The sequence below is a fragment of the Salvia hispanica genome, chromosome 5 (assembly GCF_023119035.1).
Source record: "Salvia hispanica cultivar TCC Black 2014 chromosome 5, UniMelb_Shisp_WGS_1.0, whole genome shotgun sequence".
NCBI classification, from domain to species: domain Eukaryota; kingdom Viridiplantae; phylum Streptophyta; class Magnoliopsida; order Lamiales; family Lamiaceae; genus Salvia; species Salvia hispanica.
In genome coordinates this window covers 35517605-35538861 of record NC_062969.1, presented here as the reverse complement: position 1 = coordinate 35538861, position 21257 = coordinate 35517605, and the positions used below count along the sequence as shown (strand labels likewise).

The window sequence follows — 21257 nt, the reverse complement described above, 5'->3', positions numbered from 1 at the left end:
TTCATGTTTTTGATCCGGTGGTAACAACGCTTCTTTCGCAGTAAAAGACCCAAGTTCCGATCCCTATTATTAGAAATGGGCCACTCACCCCTTAAAAGGCCTCATAAGGGGGAGGGTTATCCACACTTATATAGATTAGATTGGATCATCACCAAGTCGATGTGGGACAGAATTTAGAGAGTTTTAACACCTATTGATGCTTCCCATGTACTTTATTGTGTTATTTTCTTTTTTATGCATTTTTATACATTTAATTTTTTTGTTTTTTTAATATTCTAATGCATTTGAAACCTACACAATTCACATATATATTTATTCTTTTCTGTTTTTTTTAATCTTTATAAGCATTTTTTATACCTTCATCATTTGAGCCTTTTAAAAATATTTAAAATATTTTAATGCATTTGAAACCTACAACTCACACATATATTTATTCTTTCTGTAATTCTGTTTTTCAGATCTTTAAAGGATATTGTTATATCTTCATCATTTTAGCTTTTATAAAAATATTCTAATGTATTTTAATTTCACATCGTTTCAACATAATATATAGAAATAATTTTTTATCTTTCCAATTCTCTTCTAATGCACATCCTTATGATATTTTAATAAAAATAAATAAAATAATCAATTACGATTTAGAAAACAAAATTAAAGAAAATAAAAGGAATTAGTTAGATTTTGAAGCTTCGAAGCGCTAAAATATGTATACCCAAGTCAAAACTTACATTGATCCCATTCTGATGTAAAAATGTAAATGTAAACAAACACTTAGATGTAGAAAAATCAAAAGAAAAAGCAACACAAATTGCAAAATTGAAAGCAAATGAAAGATATTAAGAGTGCAAAAATGACTAGTTACATTCAGATCTAGAACATTAGATGTAAGAGTGGAGCTGCAGAAACACTGGTTAAGTAATTCTACACTCATCACTTTATTTGGTGATGGCGGAGCAGCATGGTGTCTACTGTTAAGTCATTTTTGGCGAAGTTGGTGGTTAGTGTTTTCAAGTTAGTTTCCAACAACTTCATATTTGATTCTTGGTAAATAGGAGTAGTCGTAGTTTCTTATTTATTCCCATTTTTTGCGATTTACTTATACATGATTTTTTATTTTTAGTTTAAACATTGTTATAACACTCTATTTTCTTATAAATACACGATTTAAACATCAATTACTACACAGTGGTGGACGCAGAAAATTTTAATGGTAGGGGCTTAACCATATACTCCTTCCATTTCATAAAAACAGAAACTGTGGTAACGGAGTTTTAATGCAAAACGTAAAAGAAAATAAAAGAAAAAATGGGTAAAATAAGATATATGAGGAGAAAAAGGTAGTAAAATTAGTGTTAGTGGATTGTGGGTCCATTTTTTAAAATAAAAAGATTCTATTTTTAAGAAACGGTTCAAAAATGAAAGAATTTATATTTCTTGTAAACTGATGGAGTATTATACTCTTCTATCAAGTTAGTTGAGTTGTATTCCTTTTTGGGTTGTCTCAAGGTAGTTGAATCATTACTTTTTTGGCAAAAAAATTATCTTGTCTCATGCTTTATTCTCTTTTCATCTCTCTTACTTTATTATCTCTGTACTTTATTTTCTTCACTTTAACATTTAACACATCAATATCCTAAATCATGTGTCCAAAAGAAATTTCCAACTATCTTAGAACGGAGGAAGTATTATATATATGAAAAAAATAATACTCATATCATAAAAAAAAAATCATACTCCATACACTAGTCTAACCCATCATAAATTTAACATAGCTAAAGGAATTAAGGAAGTTAAGGAAGTGATTTACGTGAGAAGAACTTGAAAAGTAGAAAAAAAAAATCTTTGTTAAGCATTTTAGCTATATTTGAAAGTATTTTTAACAATTTATGCAACATAACAAAAGGAATTAAGGAAGTTTTCATTGATCAAAATTTATAGCGTGGATAAATTTCATAATTTTATAAGAAAACATTAATTGGAGCTCAAAAGTCAAAATGGTACTTTTTAAATGTGACTTTCAATATTATATTACTTACTTCTTCCCTAAAGTTTCGTCAGCCATTTTCTTCTTTCATTATCTTCTGCAAATTTTCGATTCTCAAAATTTGTTCAGCCCCTTCACATCATTCAATTCTAGAAATTTAGTCTTCAATTATATTGGTTTGGGAAGGACTGAAAACTGTTTTCATTAATATTCAAAAAATTTATAAATAGAAAAAATATGAAAAAAAACTTGTTGGGGAGGGCTTAAGTCCGCCACGCCACTGCTACTACATATGTTTCTAGTTTCATTTATCATTCATGTCATAACTATTTTCAGTGGTGTTGGTGCCAGAAAACACTTTACTACTTCAACATTAAAATAGGCTCCCATCATTGAAATCCTGACTTTGTCATTGCATGTTCCATTAACTTTTTTCTTTTTATCACGTTCAAATTTTACAAATTATGCATTAAAATACTTGTCATCTCAAATATGTCTATTTTTGTAGAACGGGGTGGGGTGAGTACATGCTTATAGTAGTCTCTACTAAATATGCAGTTAGTTAATCAGATTGTAAATATTATTTGATTACTACTATGATACAATGACATTTGGAGTGATACTATGATTGATAAATACTCTATCAAGCGAATTTTTGCCATGGAAGTCCTTATCGGATTTGGTTAAAATCGATTAATAATCTATTTGAGATTGAGACATTGAAATAAAGATTAATGTCATCAAACCTTCATCGGAGACCACCAATATCACGTGATTCCAGTGTAAATCATTACACAATAATAATAATATTAGTAAAACAATAAAATGTGTATCTGTTTAATTCGTGATTGACCAATACTATTTGTTACATATGATGATTATAATAATTCTAATAAAAAATGTGTATCTGTTCGATTCGTCACCGACCAAATCTGTATGCATGTGTATGTATGTAAAATCATATATTATTACATAGAAAAGGAGAGGACATATATTAATTATTGGTTAACGAAGAAGTGGACCACGTCGAGTACTTAAAAAGATGTTGAACTTCCAACATTTGATGTATCTTGCATATGTGCGATTGCACACTTTGTTTCTCTAATTAGCTATGGAGTCTTTAATATTTAGTCCAAATCATAGCTTTTCCTTTATAAGAAACAACAAGAAAATGCTTTCAGTAAAGATTCAACAGCTGCAGCATTTAACAGGTATGAGTTTATATACTCCCTCCGTCCCAGATAATTCGGGTCACTTTGACCGGGCACAGATTTTAAGAATTGTAATGAAAAGTGGGTTGAAAAAGTTAGTGGAATGTTGGTCCTACCTTTATATATTAGTTTTATAATAAAATGTGAGTAGGAATGAGTTAGTGGAATATGGGGTCCACTACCAAAAATGGTAAAAGTGAAGTGGGACAAATTATGTAGGACGGACCGAAATGGAAAACTAGGACGAATTATCTGGGACGGAGGGAGTACAAATTAGACGTTATATTCAAGGGTGGAGAAATTATCCATATACCAGACATATCGTATTAAAAAATAACGAAAATACTGATTTTTTGATATATCGTGATTTTCAGTATGATTTGATACTTTACTGAAGATTTCGGATGGTAATATATAAATTTTCATATACCATAATATACCACGACATTATGAAATTTCGGTATATATCATCATCCGTAAAAGTGGTATATATCGTGAATTAATGCCGTAAACATTTATATATATAGATATAGATATAGAATATAGATAGAGGGGTGCGTTAGGGTGACACCATCTTTAAAGTGCCAACGTACCACCAATCGCGTGCTGCCACGTGGCACGATGTCCAGCAATATTAGAGGCGTATCCAACAATATCATAGTAGGCGTTTCAGATGGATTTCTACTGATTGCATGATGGTACTACGTGAATTGGTGTGTAGATTGTTGAGTATTGCATTATTGTCTACAATGCAAAATAATCGTATACAAAAGCAATATGTCTATATATATATATACTGCAACTGAAACATTCTATGCTTATACTGCAATACTCAACAATCTACACTGCAATCCATCTATCTCTATCATGCAATCTGTAAACGCCTACTAAATGAATATTGCTGGATAGCGTGCCACGTAACAACACGAAATTGGTGGTACGTTGTCACTTTAAGAAGGGTTGTCATCTTAATACATCCATAGAGATATATATTAATTATATTTATAGTATTTATAGCATAACGATATTAAAGTATACCAAACAGTATACCAAATTTTGGTACTGCACACCAAAAATGCATTACGATATCAGTATTAAAATTGATTATACCGAAAAATTCGATATACCGAGAATTTCAACAAGATAAATGTATGAGTTGTACTCATACCGAATATTCAGTACGATTTTAAATATGGACGTTTCTGTATACTACACGTCCTGAACACCCTAGTTATAATTTGTCCTGAACACCCTAGTTATAATTTATTCGAATATTCGGTACAATATAGAGTAGTGCTTTTGGCGTGTAACATGGCTGAACATTTATTTGTCACTGGCTTGCTTGTGTAGGGATGCAGATTATCCAATTGCAACGCAAACCAATTTTTAATGCACTGAAGAGCCTAGGTATATATACATGAGGATGATTATTTATCTATTTTGAAAATTGAATTTCATTTTAGATACCTAATTTTTTACTCTGTTCCAATACAGTTGCTACTGAGGATGATTCCCCTGCTCAGACTGTCGAAGTGGTAATAAATAAATCTTTGTAGCACCTTACTTCATATGCTAAAGAGTTAAAAGATTATGGTATGAGTTAGCCATTTTAAGGAATTATGGTACTACTCTAATACTCTGGTTTGCTAATTACACCTAATTTCTCACTAATTAAATGATTTGCTAATCACACATAATTTCTCTCTACTTTTGATTAGTTCATTCCACATCCCATAATTTTGAATTATTAAGTGCCCACTTACTTTATTTTAGTGACATCATTTCTCACACTATTTTCTATTTTTCCGCCTTTCCCTTAATTTTGAATTATATTTTACACTCTTCATTTTGTAAAAAATCTACTACAAGACAAGAAATGTATAAGTAGAGTAAGACAGTATATTTTACAAAAAAAAATTAGAATAGTTCCTAGGCACATGGTTTTGAGTACCATCAAAATCCATTTGTTAGGTATGTATATGTATGAGTATGAATTTGTTAAATTGAATGGTCAAGTCTAAGTCATATTATTTATTTTGCTATTTGAAGGATAACAAAATTAAGGATCTAATCTCATGCACCAAGAGTTTGTTGAGTACAATAGAGGATGGGCGAATAAGTGTGTCACCATATGATACAGCATGGGTTGCACTTATAAGAAATATTGATGGGATTGAAATTCCTCAATTTCCATCTTCACTAGAGTGGGTCGCCCAACATCAACATCTTGATGGCTCATGGGGAGATGAACAACTGGTGAATGTGTATGATCGCCTCGTAAATACGATTGCATGCGTCATAGCACTCAAGACGTGGAATGTTCACGATGACAAGATCGATAAAGGTTTGGCACACAATATTAGTACACGATAAAAGAGTTTTCATGTCAGTATAATGATATAAATCAGTATATTAGTACTATGCATACATAATAGTATCACTCTATGTTACAAAATATTAATTTCTTTGACACACAATATCAATATTAATTAGTACTAAAAATTACCTAATTTGAATGGATAATTTAGCCTTTTGGATTATACTAATTAGAAATATTATCAGATGTGATCATGAGGTCACAATACCTAATCAGTATGATTAGTTCTATCCATTTAATCAGGTTCGTGTAAGAAGTGTTTTTATGTTAACGGACTTGTATTTATGATAAGAACTGCTAATAATTTATAAATCATTCGAAAATTTTATTTATTTCATTTTCTCATTGTACAGTTAACTTCACTACACTGCGTCAATACAATGTCTATTAAAATTTCCCTAAATCATACTAAAATAACTGGTGGCTATTAATCTTTTCTAAATTTTCAGGAATATCATATGTGAAGGAGCATGTGGCGGAACTTGGAGATGCATTTGATGTGCACATGACTTGTGGATTTGAAGTAATATATCACACCCTTCTTCAAAAAGCACATGATTTGGGAATTGAAGAGATTCCAATATCTGAAAAGATTTCAACTGCAAGGGATCATAAGATGAAAAAGTAAGTACTTTATTTCTTTAAACAACATATTTCTTACACACTACAAAATACAATGTGGACTATTAGATTTTCAGGTTTGATGTCAACAAATGACAATAGAAGATGTCAACTCAATGTCAACGGGTTGATGTCGTGTTGACATTTTTTATTGACATTATTTGTCATCTGTGACGTCAAATCTGGAAATCTAACAGTCCAAATTTTAGTTTATAATTTCTCAATTTCTCATTATTTCATCTTCTTTTGGAGTAGTTTGCAATATACTCTGAAATTTTCTATATTTAGAAATTGACCTAATTTTGGTGGACGATCCAAAATACTAAAATTAAATTTGTGTATTTTTTTTATGGACGGGGGAGTATTTTAAAGGACAGATATACGCATGTAAATAAGGCAAGGAAAATATGCTATGAAAATGGTCGTTAAACGGCACCTATTTATTTATTTTTTTCTCAAGAATTTGTGTTGCAGATTATTTTGTTCAGAAACTATATTGTGTTTATATTTTATTAAAAATTTAATAATTTATTGGTCATTAGCGTAATCCAACCGTTTATATATGTTAGAATACCTAGAGAGTTGATGCACCAAGTGACAACAACATTACTCTATAGTCTGGAAGGGCTACAAGAATTGGACTGGCCAAGGCTATTAAAACTCCAATCACCTGATGGCTCATTCTTCACTTCTCCATCTTCAACAGCTTTTGCATTTATGGAAACTAAAGATCACAAATGCTTAAAATTTATCACTGACATCGTCCACAAATTCAATGGAGGAGGTAAATTATTTTTCTATTTGTTCTATGATTGAGAAGTAGTACATTCTTATTAGCTATCCTAAATTATAAATCAATGGTTATTATTTACTGTATTAACTATTTTGTGTTACTACTTGATCACATTTCAGCTCCTACTACTTATCCTGTCGACCTATATGCGCGACTATGGGCCACTGATAGACTACAACGCTTGGGAATTTCTCGTTTCTTTCAGACGGAGATAAAGGATTGCTTAACTTACGTATATAGGTGCGATCATATCATACATGAAAAGTTTTGAAATTCGCATAATCATATAGGAAATGCGTGGATAAAATATGCAAGCCATATGATGTTCATTTAATCTCGCAAGTGATGTTGATTGATGATACAGATTTTGGAACGATAACGGAATCTATAGTAGGCGAGATATAAACTACAGTGATGTTGATGACACATCCATGGCTTTTAGGCTTCTACGGTTGCATGGATATGATGTCAACCCAAGTATGTATAAATTTTAAATCCTTGTGCCAAATTAAAGTATACACATATATATTTATGTAATTAAATTTGATGTAGATGTGTTGAGGAAATTCAAAGAGGGTGACAGATTTATTTGCCAAAGGGGTGAGGTGACACCATCTACCACGGCAATGTATGCTCTCTATAGGGCTTCTCAAATCCGATTTGAAGGGGACGTGGTTCTTGAAGAAGCTTACGATTTTTCGAGAAAGTTTCTGCACGATTGGTTGGAAGGAGATGAACATCTTGATAAATGGGTTATATCTAAGAATTTGCCTCATGAGGTTATTGCACAACTTATCCTAAATTTATTTCTTTCAACAATTCTATCGTCGTCATTTATTATCTCTTCAACAGATTCAGGTAGGACTGGAGATGCCGTGGTATGCCACTCTGCCACGAGTAGAGGTTGCATATTATTTGCAACATTATGGTGGCTCCGCCAACGTCTGGTTCGCCAAGACATTGTATAGGTAAAACTTCCTTTTTTTTTTCGAGGCTGCATTCGCCTTAAAGATATACACTCTGCCCCCGTTAATTGTCTCATAGTAGTATGGGTGATCTCTTGGAAAATTGGTGTTACATTTGCATAGTACTTTAGTATATATAGTGTGATCTCTTGGAAAATGACCTTTACATTTTTTTTTCCATAACATTGTATGGGTTCTAATGTAAGTAATGTACACAATAGGATGCCAGATATCCAAAACGATGAGTATCTAGAGCTTGCAAGATTGGATTTCGAGAGATGCCAATCACAGCATCTGATTGAGTGGAGTCATATGCAAGGGTACATATTTATGAAATAATGTATACAGATTGAGTGGAGATATATGAACTAAGTAGTTCAAATTAAATCAATGAATAATGTATTTAGTTACTCACTAACTTCCATTTGTTACTACTCAAGCAGATGGTATGAAAATCAACATTTTGAAGAATTTGGAATAAGCAGAAAACAATTATTGGTAGCTTACTTTTTGGCTGCTGCAACTATATTTGAACCAGAGAAAGGCAAAGAGAGAATTTTGTGGGCAAAATCTCAACTGATTTCAAAGATGATCAGAACAATTTTTGATCAAGAACACTCCAGAGAGAAAAGATCTGCTCTGTTAAAAGATTTCAGTTACAACATCAATTGCTCAAGAAAACTAAATAGGTATTCTCGACTCTTAATTTATTCAATTGAAATAAAATGTTATTTCAGTTATGCTTGACACTTAGTAATATACAAAATATATACTTTGTTTACATGAAATAAGAAGAGCATGAGCAAAAGATATGTTATATTTACATTAAGGTGATTTATTGTAAAGTTTATTCCTAGCAAGTAGAAACTGATTTGATCTTTAACTGATTATATGATCTAGGTCCTAGTTTTATTTAATTTGTTTTATACATTTTGTTTGATTTTAATATACTGAAAAGTATTATTGATATTTTCAATTCTAGTATTTTCATAAAATCAAAGATCGATTTGCTTTTATTCTCTAAATATAACTTGAAAAATGGAATAAAATGGCAAATCAAGCTTTATAATTTTAAATGCCAATAATTTTTAATGGATTGGATACAAAATAAAGCAAATAATGTTAAATGTGCAATAAACGCTCTTCTTAATTTCAACCAGAATCATTCAACATAATTACATGCGTAGTACTCCCTCCGTACCAATGTAATTGAGCCGTATTTATTTTTGGTTTGTCAAAAGGTAGTTGAGTCATTTTTTTTGGGTAAAAACTTTATTCCATCTGTTACTTTACTCTCTCTACTTTAACCTTTAACATATCAATTTCTTAAATCTCGTACCCAAAAGATAGTATGTCTCAACTATCTTAGGACGGAGGGAGTAGTAGTTAGCAGTGGTACCATAATTTTTTTTTTCTTTGAAAGGAATATTGATAATACTGATAAGGGATTACAAGGAGAGTTTTCTTCGAAAACCTTTTAAATTTAATTTGTTAATATTTCTAAATAATATACGTGTTACTACATGTTATTTTATTGACTATTGTTATATATTTTGTGTATATTCATTAAATCTTTTATATTCTAATCCCAATTATTAATTCTTAATGCTTAATTACTTAATTTAAATATATCTTTTTCTAATCATATGGATCAGTGCTGAGACAGAGCATCGAGTTGTCAACATTATGCTAGAATCCCTCCACGACCTATTCAAAGGTTTTGATGAATGCATTAGCCTCCAACTAAAAAGTGCTGTAAGTAATATCACCAATATAGATTTACTTTTCCTTAATCTCCTCCTCTTATCTTCTTGGCAATGCACTAATTAAATGGCATATATATACAGTGGTATTTGTGGGTGATGAAGTTTGAAAAAGGACATTTATGGGAAGATGCAGAGCTATTTGTCACCACCTTAAATATTTGCTCTCTTCCAATCAACGATGTATTGCTCCATCGTGAGTACATAACTCTCTCCAGGCTAGTGAACAAAATCTGCCACCACCTCTCACAGATTCCAAATAAAAAGGTAAAAAGAATTTTATTTATACACTAGTATAAAATTATTAGTGTTACTCTACGCTCTAAACATGTGGAGTACTATAATTATTGAGTTCGATGCTAGATTTACTATGCCAAAGGTGAAATTTATTTTACATAGTTATTTTATACAATTATTAATAAATTCCGATATGCAATGTATGTTACAATTAATATATTTCATTAATTTTATAGGAGGAAGTAGAAATGAGAATGGCAAAAGGCGACATGAGTGAAATTGAAGAAGATTTGGAGGCATTGACGAAACTAGTCTTGGTAGAATCCAGCTTCCTCACCAAAAATATCAAGCAAACATTTTTATGGGTTGCAAAGACATTCTACTATGTAGCCTACTTTGATGCTGCAACAATCCATCTCCATATATACAAAGTACTATTTGAGAGGATTGTGTAAATGTTTACATTTATGCTATGTTTTCTTTCAATAACATTTGTCTTGGACAATGTGGACTGTAATAATACTCTCACTGTGACATATATATTCCTCTTTAGGTTGTTCCAATAAACTTGATGCATTTTATTTATTGGCGAAAAAACAACACTCATTTGTCTTTTACTTCATCATCTCTCATATTTTCTTTCTCATTCCTGCTTTATTTTCTCTTTATTAGTCCAACAGTATAGCTAAGTGGGCCAAGAGAAGGAAGCTTCAGTTGAGCTACAGAGCTAACACAAAATGAGATATATAGGGTATGTTTCGTTAAATAAAATTAAAATAGTCTTCAAATTGAAAGTTTATGGAATTTTGTAGTTATAATAGTATTATAGTTAAATTTAAATAATTTATTTAATAAAATTAAGTACTCCCTCCGCCTCACTATAAAACTAAGTGATATTTGGGTCATCCCATCTAAATACTAATTTATGCATTTTCTGTTTTAATAAAAACTAATATTTTATACTACTCTTAATACATCTCTTCTATATATTTCATTCTCTCTCTTGTCTTATTCTCTCTCTTGCCTTATTCGCTCTCCATTTAAACCAATAAACATCATTTTTAAAAATTTATTTTACACTCCTAATTCTTACTAATTCTTTATCTATAAAATAAATTAAAAAATTAAATAAATATTATTATGATTTTAAATTGGTTATTTTAAACTTTTTATTTACATATAATATGTAACTCTACATTATTTTTTGCATTCTTTAGTACGGTGTGTTAGTATATAGTGCTGTCAAAATGGATATCGGGTATTGGATACCCGATACTCGATATCCAAATCCAAAAAATCAGGTGATTGTATACCCGATACCCGATTTTCGGGGTTTCAGAATTGGGTCTGGGTAGTAAATTTTTGGATTTTCGAATATCGGGTAACTCGATACCCAATCAGGTATACCCGAATTTTCTGATTTATAATTTTTTTTTATTTTATAAATTATTTATTTAATTTAAAAATATTAAATGACTAATTCAGATTCTTAGAATTAGAATTAAGGCAATTACTTACACCACCTCTCATCTCTAGCTTTACAAGTCTACACAGCGCCTCAAAATCCAAATCAGCCATTCCAAAAGAAATTGATAATTTGTCGGCGTCAGAAAAATTGAGTGTTGATTTTAATCTAATCCTCCCCCTCGGTTCAAACCGAATGTTGATTCTAGTTCAAATAATTTCTCTGATTTTAATCAAATCACCAATCTCCCCAAAAATCAACATTCAATTTGGGTTAGATTAAAATACTGTGTTAGGATCCTCCCTCTCAGCTCTCTATCCTCTCTCAATCCTTTCTCCGCCGCCGCCTCTCCCCTTGGCCCTCTCCCAGTCGGGCAGTCTACCTCTCGGCCCTCTCACACCCAATGCCCCAAGCAGTGGTCGCGGGCACCCACCATCGCCCACCGGTGCCCTCTCACGCCGATCCGCCAAGCAGTTTTCATGAATTTTTAAGGGTTTAATTAACCTGTTTGAAGTTATTGGTTGATTTGACAACCTTAATACTAGTAATTAATGTTGTCCGGTCAACGGCAGTATTTAGGTAACTCGCCTTAATAAGCTGAAGTCACTGTTTGAATATCATAATTGTGGTTTAAATAGACTAGAGTATTGAAATCACATTTCTGAAATTTTCTTTTCATTACCGTTTTCTCAACTCTTTCTTTAATTATTTTTGTTACTGGCAATTGTTTATTTGTTTTATTTTTGGTCTAGTTTAAACTAACCAAACTCCATTTTTTCAAATAGTATATGATGCTTAATATGGTAGTTAGTCTGCAAATCTATTCCTCGTGTTTGATATTCTGGTATCAATGACGGACGGAGGTGGGGTCGCGCGGGGTCGGCCGACCCCACCGTGGGTCCACGAATACCGAAAATCTCTATTGAATTTTGGGCTTTCGATCAGCCGTCGACCCTACCCTACAACCTTTCGTTCCAAAAAAGATAGTCTCTCTCAGAAATAGATGATGAAAATTGTAACTTTGGTTCGTGTTTATTGTTGTTTTTTTGGTTTGTTAGTAATGAATTTATTAAAATTTCTATCAGGAATCATATTCGGTGTCCCGTGTTTCTGTATTCATGATAAGCGTGTTTGTGTGTGTGTGTGTTTTACTTTGTATGGCTTGATGTCTTCTATTAATTTTACTTTGTGCGTTGAATGACTAATAGCAATATATCTCTATGTGTTGTGTTTTTCAATAATTTTATTATGAATCATTTAAAAGTAAAATTAATTAATGGGGTGTAAATTATTACTAAAAGTGAATATGAAGTACTATATCATATCACTAATGGTCTAACCATACATTCACCGATTTAACAAAAAACATACTCCCTCCGTCCCAATAAATATGCAACATTTGGTTTTTGGCACAGGATTTTATGAAGTGTTGTTTTGTGAGTTAATGAGGAGAGAGTAAAGTAAGAGAGAAGAAAAAGTAGAGATAGGATTGTTTCCATTTTAGTAAACGTTTCATTTTTATTGGGACAACCCAAAAAGGAAAACGTTGCATTTCTAATGGGACAGAGGGAGTATATCATTATTATCTATTTGATGCACTCATCAACTACAAAAATTTATCAAAACAAAAAAAAAATGTGTGTTTTTTAAGATTTTACATCAACAACGTCGAGTAGGGATGAAAGTCGGCCTTAGTGATCTGATGTGCCGAGTGGAAGGGTTGTTGCTTAACGGATAAATGTTACTCTAGGATTTATTGTTAATTCGTCCGACCTCACTATGAATGTTTTCTGGATCCGTCATTGTCTAGTATTGATATTTAGCTTTACTAAATCTATATTGTATATTTACAGTTATTTTTAGTACTAATAAAAAGTGCATTAGTTGGACGACTTGGCTCATTTGACAACTCTCTAATTAATCACTTCAGACGGTCCAAGAGATTTGGCCACCCCCTCCCGCCCATCCCTACACGACTAAACCCGCCACTGGTCATATGCAAGATTACACGAAAAACATTATAAATATAACTTATTTATTTTTGCTATTACATCCAAAACATAAACTAATTAACTTACATATATGCAATAAATACATACTGCATGCATGTGAGTAAGGGTGCGCACATAGCGACAAATATTGTTATATACTGGCTACTTTTTCAAAATAACTCTTTTGTCTCTTTCTAAATTAATGTACATTCATTTATCAAATTCATTTCCTCTTTTCTTCTTCATCAATTTTTTACTTTTTCTTCTACAACAATTTTCCGCTATTAGCCCATTACACCATTCTCTTTTAAGTTTTTAACAATTGTTAAATCTCTAAACTAGCAATGAAGGATATTGTTAAGTCAGTTACTTTCTTCGAAAAGAAATCTTAAACGAACAAAGACAACAACACTAAATCTCAAACTGAATAATCCTTAAACAACAAGCATTACAAAGAGAAGGAATCCCTCGATGCACCAACTACTACAATAATTAAAAGTTAAAAACCAAAAACAAGAAAAGGAAAACATAAAAAGAAGTAGAAACACCGGAACATTAACTAACTAGTAAGAAGCAGCTAAGCACAAATGAAATCCTTAGGGAGAGTCTTGCCACAAGTGTTGATGAGCAAGCTCAGTGAAATTGGAATGTTCAAGTTGATTCCGAGAATGTTAGCTCTCAATGCAGTGCACAGGCAAAGAGCAGCTTCCAAATCCAATAGGCCGCCGAGGGCTGAGCAGCAAGGGTGGTCCGGTGGGTTCCCAATTTCAGTTCCGATGTTACCGTTTAATAGCTTAGCACATATGCCTAGCTTTAGGGCATCCCTTGGGCAGTTCCCTTTCACTGGGCTAGGGTTAGGGTTCGGGTTCGGGTTAGGGTTAGGATTAGGATTTGGAGTTGGTTTGGGGTTAGGGTTGTTACAAATGTAACAACCACTCACTAGGGTAAAGAACATGAGGTTGATGACGAGGAAGAGGAGAGAGAAGGAGAGTTTCTTGGAATCCATTGGATCAAGAATTGTAGAGAGGATATTTTTCCTTTCTAGTATTGGTGGATTGAAAGATTCATTATAAGGGTATATATAGGAATGGATCTAGCAAGAATATGTTGGATAGAGTGGATCTTTAGACATGTGAAACATTGGTCGGGCAAAATTGGATAATTTTGTTAAGACAGATTGATTCGAAAGTAAATGTATTTGATTTTAAATAAATGGATATTGATTGGTGTTCATTAAGCATTTTACCTATGCCTATCCATTGTGTTATATGCAGATGAAGTTACTAATTAAGCTGGCTCAATATTTAAGAGCATCCACAATTGGGAGGAGGATGCGACGGACGACGCATCCTCCGCCTCTTAGTCCACTACTGCAGCACCACGGACTATGCACATTTTATCCTCCGCGCCCTATGCATCGTCCGAGGACTATGACACGGAGGATGCATCCTCCGGCCTATCCTCCGCCCCTTAGTCCGCCATTGCAGGGGGTGCGGACTATAGGGTGGAGGATGCACACATTTATATTTTTATTTTTATTTTTTTTTGTATTTTCTTCTATATATATCACCAATTTTTTTACTTCATTTCACACCTTTCACTCCACTCTCTTCCTCATCTCAATTTCTCTCTAAATTCAATAATGAATTCCGACAATTTTTCATTTTTGCAAGCACAAAAAATAAAAAATAAATATTGGCAATAGGATTTGCCTTAAATTTATAGTGTTTTTATATTTATTATTGCTAATTGATATGTTTGCAAACATAAAAAATAAATATTGTAGTGTTTAAATATTCAAATAATAAATAAAATACTTAGGGCGGGGCTTAGGGCGAGCTATAGTCCGCCCCATTGCAGGTGGAATGGACGGAGGATAAAATACTGATGTGGCAGCGCATAGGGCGGGACTTAGGGCGTCGCATCCTCCGCCCCATTGTGGATGCCTAAGAAAATATTTTACTACGTATATGAAAATCTTAGACATAGGTGGAGACACCTTAATGGGCTTGAGGGATATAAGCCTCTATCACATGGAGTAATTTTTTTATTCATTCTTTCTAGTGTTATTAGTGTCAAAATTATTTGGAATTATTTCAAGCCCTTACTAAATTGATGTAAATGAAGACTAAATGACAGAAATTGGAGTAACTATTAGGGGCTGAAATTAAAGGAAAAATCAAAGAAAATATTTGCTACAAAAGTATGCACAATTAAGAAATACTCCCTCCGTCCCACAAAGTATACACTCTTGGTTTGACATGAGTTTGGATGCATAATTAGTAAACAAGAGAGAGAGATAGAAAGAAAAAGTAATTAAATATTGTTAGTGGAGTTTCCACCTTATTAGAGAGAAAAAGACTTTCCAAAATTAGAAAGTGTAAACTCTTGTGAGACAGACTAAAAAGGAAAGAGTGCATACCATTGTGGGATGGAGAGAGTAGAAAGTAAAATAAAAGGTTGAGAAATTAGACTCGGCAAAGATCCTATTAATATTTTCCCTGAGTCCGCCCCCTAAATCATAGATATACATATATACTCCCTCCGTTCCATGTTAATTCAGTCATTATTCTATTTTCAGGAAGTTCCCTGATAATTGAGTCATTTCTATTTTTGGCAAAAAGTATCATCCGTCTTACTTTATTCTCTATTCATTTCTCTTACTTTATTCACCATCCACTTAATACACTATTCTTAATTTTCATGGCGAAAAGAAATGCATCTATTAACAAGGAACGAAGGGAGTACGATCTGACATCGAACCCCATCTTTGTGCCACCATATTAATAGTCCACCGTCGAGCTACCCTAATTTTTGGCCCTAACATCTATCATATATGTAATGACAATTAAAAGGATTAGCTAATTATATCCCTATTACTATGATTTCTCTAATTTCGCATTTTTAATGAAATGAGAATCAAGCAAAATTAAATAAAATGATGAGTGTTATAACGAGCCATAAAAAAGTCCAAAACTTAAACCCTTCTAAGGAAATAAGGGATTAATTTAGTAATATTTTCATATACAGAAATAAGAAACGATCAAATTTCCCCAATTGCTATGATTAAAGGAGAAATCCTTAAAACGGGGATTCACTTAACTAGTAGTGATTAAACATACAATTAGCTAGATTTGTGGTGTAATTTACAGGTGGGATTCTAACTCTTAGTGCAGAAATGTGATTAAATTGGAATTGATGTGATGTTCACAAGATGAACCAATGACCACGAAATTATGCAGACCCGTGACTACATTCGCATTATACTTTGTGTAAATCCAGATGCACAAATCTATTGGCTGTACTATTTTATAGTACTTCAATCTCGACCAATAATTATATGCTGAACTTTTTGTTTTTTGCCTATGTTAATTAGGTAGCGGGTTTACACAAATAAAAATAATTAAAACTTGTCTTCCATAATTCTAAAGGTTACTTTTCTATCCATTCTTGATAGGTATTATAAAAAAAATAACTATTAATTCTCAATATCTCATTGTAATTGAATTATATTTATTTTCAAATATTTTATTAAAATTGAGTTATTCTCTTTTATGATAAAATGCAATAAATTTATTATTGTATCTCTTACATTATTATCTCTTCTATTTTATTCTCTTATCAATAATCCAATGTTTTCTCTTTCCTACTTTTACTAAAATTACGTCATTACTAACAAAACACATTTTTAGCACAAAAAATATTGTGTTACGTGTATAAAGTCACTATATTTACATGAAAACATATATAAAAAAAAATTGATTCTCAAGATATTTGACATAAATTTTTGCGATTGAATAGCAGCACATAAAATGGTTCATCATTCTAATGATATAAAAAAAATGATTTGATTTATTCAAAGCTATACATATGGAAAGAAATAAAAATAACGAAAATTACACTTAAAAAGTTATAACCAACTAAAGGATCAAGATTTGAATGTACGTGTGAACAAATGGAAATGTGTTACAAATTAACGAACGTATATATTTGAAGGGATCTTGGACTGGTAGGTTTAATATGCATCCCGTGACATATACATCCAGATAAATACGTTATATATATACTGTAAAATTCCAACCATACAATTCTTAATTTGTTTCATCAATTCAAGAGGGATTACTACTTTAGTTCCCACTTGCATCCATAACTATAATTACATTTCATCTAATTTCCGGTTTCACAAACCCATGGGCTATGTCATCCTGTATTTAAAGCTGTAAAGTTATATCCATGGAAGAGGACAAAGTAGCTAGATTTAACTTTTAAGGTACTTAGGAATTACTTTCTGTAACATTTTTCTTTTATTGATTACAAATAGAGTGAATTTAATAAATGGTAATTAGGCTAAAACCACTTTTTTTTTTTTTTTTATCTTTTGAACTTATTTGGTCCAAAATACCCCAAATCTCTTAAAGAGAATGTACACTAAATCTAATAAGTTGGATACCCAATTTGTGATTTACTATGTTTTTGTGAAGTACACTACCAAAAACACGGGATTTTGCAAGCAATTATTTTCTCCATAAATAAAAAACGTACTAGGAGACAAATTTTTGGCTGATTTTCCAATAAAAGCCCGTGCTCTATAAATGGAAGATTACTTTTATAAATATTGATGAATAGGTGATCAGTGTTCGGTAATTTGGTTGATTATATAATAAATATTACTAAATAAATATTGTTCTTATTGTTTTGGTCCAATATTCTATAGTTAACATGCACCGAGTATTTCTTATCCTATGTAGTTCACTCGATATTTCCATAATAAACCTTTACTGAGTACCAATTGGAAAATTATGAATAGTCTCCAATAACATTTTTACTTGTAATATAAGACGAGTATTTAGTTGATAAATCTTGTCAATTGCGTGTTTTCTCAAAAAAAGAAAATATATATAGTGACAACCTATCGATTAGCCAATCGTTGGGTAACTTAAAAGAAGGATTAATAGTCATTGAAATCATAAAGTTTAAACAAATTCTGGTCCATCCCATAATTTAAAATAGGAATATTGAATCATAAAGTTTTAATTTTTATTAATTATTTTATCTATATACAAAATGACATCTTTTATTGATAGTCAAAATGACATGTTTCATTAAAATAAGTAATTTTTCTTTTATTTTCCTTTCTTCTTTTTTCTTTTCTTATTTTAATAAAAAAAAATGGTGTTTTGAACATCATCCTAACACAACAGTTTGTATATAAAAGGGACATAACACAACAGTTTATATATAAAAGGGACATGAAGAAATTTCAAACTTCATGATTTAATATTTTGATTTTGAACTTAATGGGGAAGATCAAAAATTGACCAAATTTAATTATTTAGTGACTTTTAACCCTTTAAAAAATAACATAATTGTCAATATATCGAACAACATATGTGCTTCGAGATAAGGGAAGAACCCCTATCACGATGGCGTCGAGATACGGAGGAAGTCGCATGAGCCTAATTTCCGTCGATCAACCAAAAGATTTGGGAAAATGATAAAAAGAATGAAAGTAGCGTGCAAAATAATGAACTATTCTCATTATTTTGTTAGAATGATAACAATGTTTCCTAGTATTTACTCCCTTCGTCCTGCTTTAGGAGTCCCGGTTGAGTCGGGCACATATTTTAAGAAAGTATTTGAGTGTGTAATAAATAAATGTTGTAGTGGATATTGGGACCCACTTTTAATTGAGTGTATAATAAATAAATGTTATAGTGGATGTTGGGACCCACTCTTAACACTTTTTACTTACTTTGTAGGCATTTTTTTATTAGTTTATCCCAACCAGGACTCCTAAAGTGGGACGCCCGAAATTGATCAACCGCGACTCCTGAAGTGGGATAGAGGGAGTATAATACTATTACCGTAACTTAATTAACAAGAAAACAATATATGAGAAAGTTATGATAAATCAATAATATACTCCCCTAAATTATAGAAATCCACCTTGTCCTCAATATACGAGAAGGATATGGGATACGTGGGATACTTGTATCAACTCCCCCACGATTGAAATTCACCTTGTCCTCAAGGTGGAAACCATGACACAACTAAGAGAGTTGAAAGCAATAGCTTTGGTGAGGTATTCACTCCTGGATCAAATGCACACACAACAGTAGAGCGTCCTCCTTCTTCATCTCCATCAAAAAACACCAATGGAGGACCATGTTGGATACAAGTCATGGCGGAATTTAAAGCAGCATTATGGTCGTGATAATCGCGGGCTAAAATGGGGAGCATGTCAACGCATCCAAGAATGCTCAAAGAAGGCTTGTCCATTTGCGGAAGGATCAATCGTGCACAATGTCAAGCGACGTTGATCGATGATTCATACTTTAAACATGACTGACATGCAAATCCACATAGAAACCATCATTGTTCTCTTTTAACAAAAAAGAGTCCATCATCTTCCTCAACTTGAAAATATCCAACCTATCATGCTCTACTTCATGCAAAGGCTCTCGGTGTGCAAAAATAACATTGCCTAATCCATACATGCCATCTTTACTGGCATAAATTGATCCACCAATGTCAGCACTAGAACGAGTAGTCTCTTTTGCATGTGCAATCATATGCCATCTTTACTGGCATAAATTGATCCACTAATGTCAACACTAGAACGAGTAGCCTCATTTGCATGTGCAATCATATCTGGGAGATCCGAATCTAATTGTTTTTCATCGGCTATGTGCAAAAACTTCTCAAAGTCTACCAATACCTCTTCCTCCCCAATTTAATTCCGATTAAATAATCGATCGATTGCGGTATCATCATAATGAATTTGACAAGATTGCATTGATTCATCAATATCATAGGAAAAACAACTCTAAAGGGCCATATTAGATAACGGTGCTTTACGGAAGAGAGATTACGTCTGGTGGCAGTACAACAACGAGCATCGGTGCTGTTGAATGGTGGTGGCTTGGTGGTGCCAGCAGGAGGGCAAGCGCTGCGATGGTGACTGCTGGTCAAGCACGCGCTCCTAGTGCTGATTGCATTGCTGCCAGTAGGCGGCGTGCTGGTGTGGATATTGTTGCGAGGGCTAGCAAGTTGGGGGTTTTGTTGCTGACCGTAGGGCAGATTCGTAGGGACGGGTGGATACCCCACGTCTGGTACGCTGACTGCCCGTAGGGAGGTTTCGGTGTGTGCAGATTGTTGGTAACCATATCTAATGTGATGTGATGTGATGTGACTGTGAGTGAGATATAGCCGAATTCCGTCACTAGTGATAAAAAATTCAACAACTATTTAAGTTTGTGATATTATATGACAATGTTAAAGTTGATGGAAAAAATAAATTTTTAGAAAGTTTCGAGATATTAAGTGCTAATATTCTTTATACATACACACGTGAAAATAGTCAATCTTTTTCATGAATTTTAGTTTGTTGGTTCATATAATATTTTTCTTCGAGAATAAAAAATTGATGTTATACTAACCGTGTAGTTCACAATTAAATATTCCCTTCTTCCGCAATGTATCAATTTTTTTTTCATCCACTTATTAATAAATGTCTCCTTTCACTCTTATTATTTTTAGTAAGTGGACCTCACATTCCTTTAACTTATTATATTCACATTTTATTATAAAATTATATATAAAAATAAGATATATACTCTATTAATTTATTTATTTTTATAAAACTAAACAATTTCTTTAAATCGGATCCAATGAACTATAGAAATTTAATGATGGACTGAGGTAATAACATATATTACTTTAAAAGCATATATATAAGATAGTGCTAGCTTAATATGATGTGGTGTTTACCGTTTTATGAGTAAGTAGAAAAAAATTATGATAGCACGCATATTTATGTGTATATATATTCAACGATTGTGTTTTTAACG

General features: G+C 32.2%; 2 protein-coding genes across 3 annotated transcripts; one reads left to right on the top strand and one right to left on the bottom strand.

Moving 5' to 3' along the window:
- The first annotated feature begins 3070 nt into the window (after window positions 1-3070).
- Window positions 3071-10536, top strand: LOC125190513 (peregrinol diphosphate synthase TPS1, chloroplastic-like). 2 transcript variants are annotated; one of them, XM_048087837.1, is made up of 15 exons: window positions 3071-3195; window positions 4546-4602; window positions 4690-4730; window positions 5245-5539; window positions 6022-6196; window positions 6763-6977; window positions 7106-7226; window positions 7351-7463; window positions 7539-7765; window positions 7845-7954; window positions 8173-8271; window positions 8395-8640; window positions 9607-9706; window positions 9799-9981; window positions 10188-10536. In XM_048087837.1, exons 1-15 carry the CDS (start codon window positions 3096-3098, stop codon window positions 10404-10406), a joined length of 2301 nt encoding a protein of 766 aa, XP_047943794.1. In that variant the 5' UTR covers window positions 3071-3095; the 3' UTR covers window positions 10407-10536. The 2 variants fall into 2 exon arrangements, with proteins under 2 accessions (XP_047943794.1, XP_047943793.1); XM_048087836.1 differs by having other exon boundaries at window positions 7839-7954.
- Window positions 10537-13819: 3283 nt separating this feature from the next.
- On the bottom strand, window positions 13820-14467 carry LOC125190413 (14 kDa proline-rich protein DC2.15-like). Its single transcript, XM_048087726.1, has one exon. It carries the CDS (start codon window positions 14411-14413, stop codon window positions 13985-13987), a length of 429 nt encoding a protein of 142 aa, XP_047943683.1. The 5' UTR covers window positions 14414-14467; the 3' UTR covers window positions 13820-13984.
- Window positions 14468-21257: the final 6790 nt, after the last annotated feature.

Bases quoted from the DNA above. Each gene is read 5' to 3' on its own strand.
- LOC125190513 (XM_048087836.1), top strand. From the start codon at position 3,096: ATGGAGTCTTTAATATTTAGTCCAAATCATAGCTTTTCCTTTATAAGA. The intron at 3,196-4,545 runs GTATGAGTTTAT...TTGCTTGTGTAG, and splicing joins ACAGCTGCAGCATTTAACAG to GGATGCAGATTATCCAATTG. The intron at 7,955-8,172 runs GTAAAACTTCCT...TGTACACAATAG, and splicing joins TTCGCCAAGACATTGTATAG to GATGCCAGATATCCAAAACG.
- LOC125190413 (XM_048087726.1), bottom strand. From the start codon at position 14,413: ATGGATTCCAAGAAACTCTCCTTCTCTCTCCTCTTCCTCGTCATCAAC.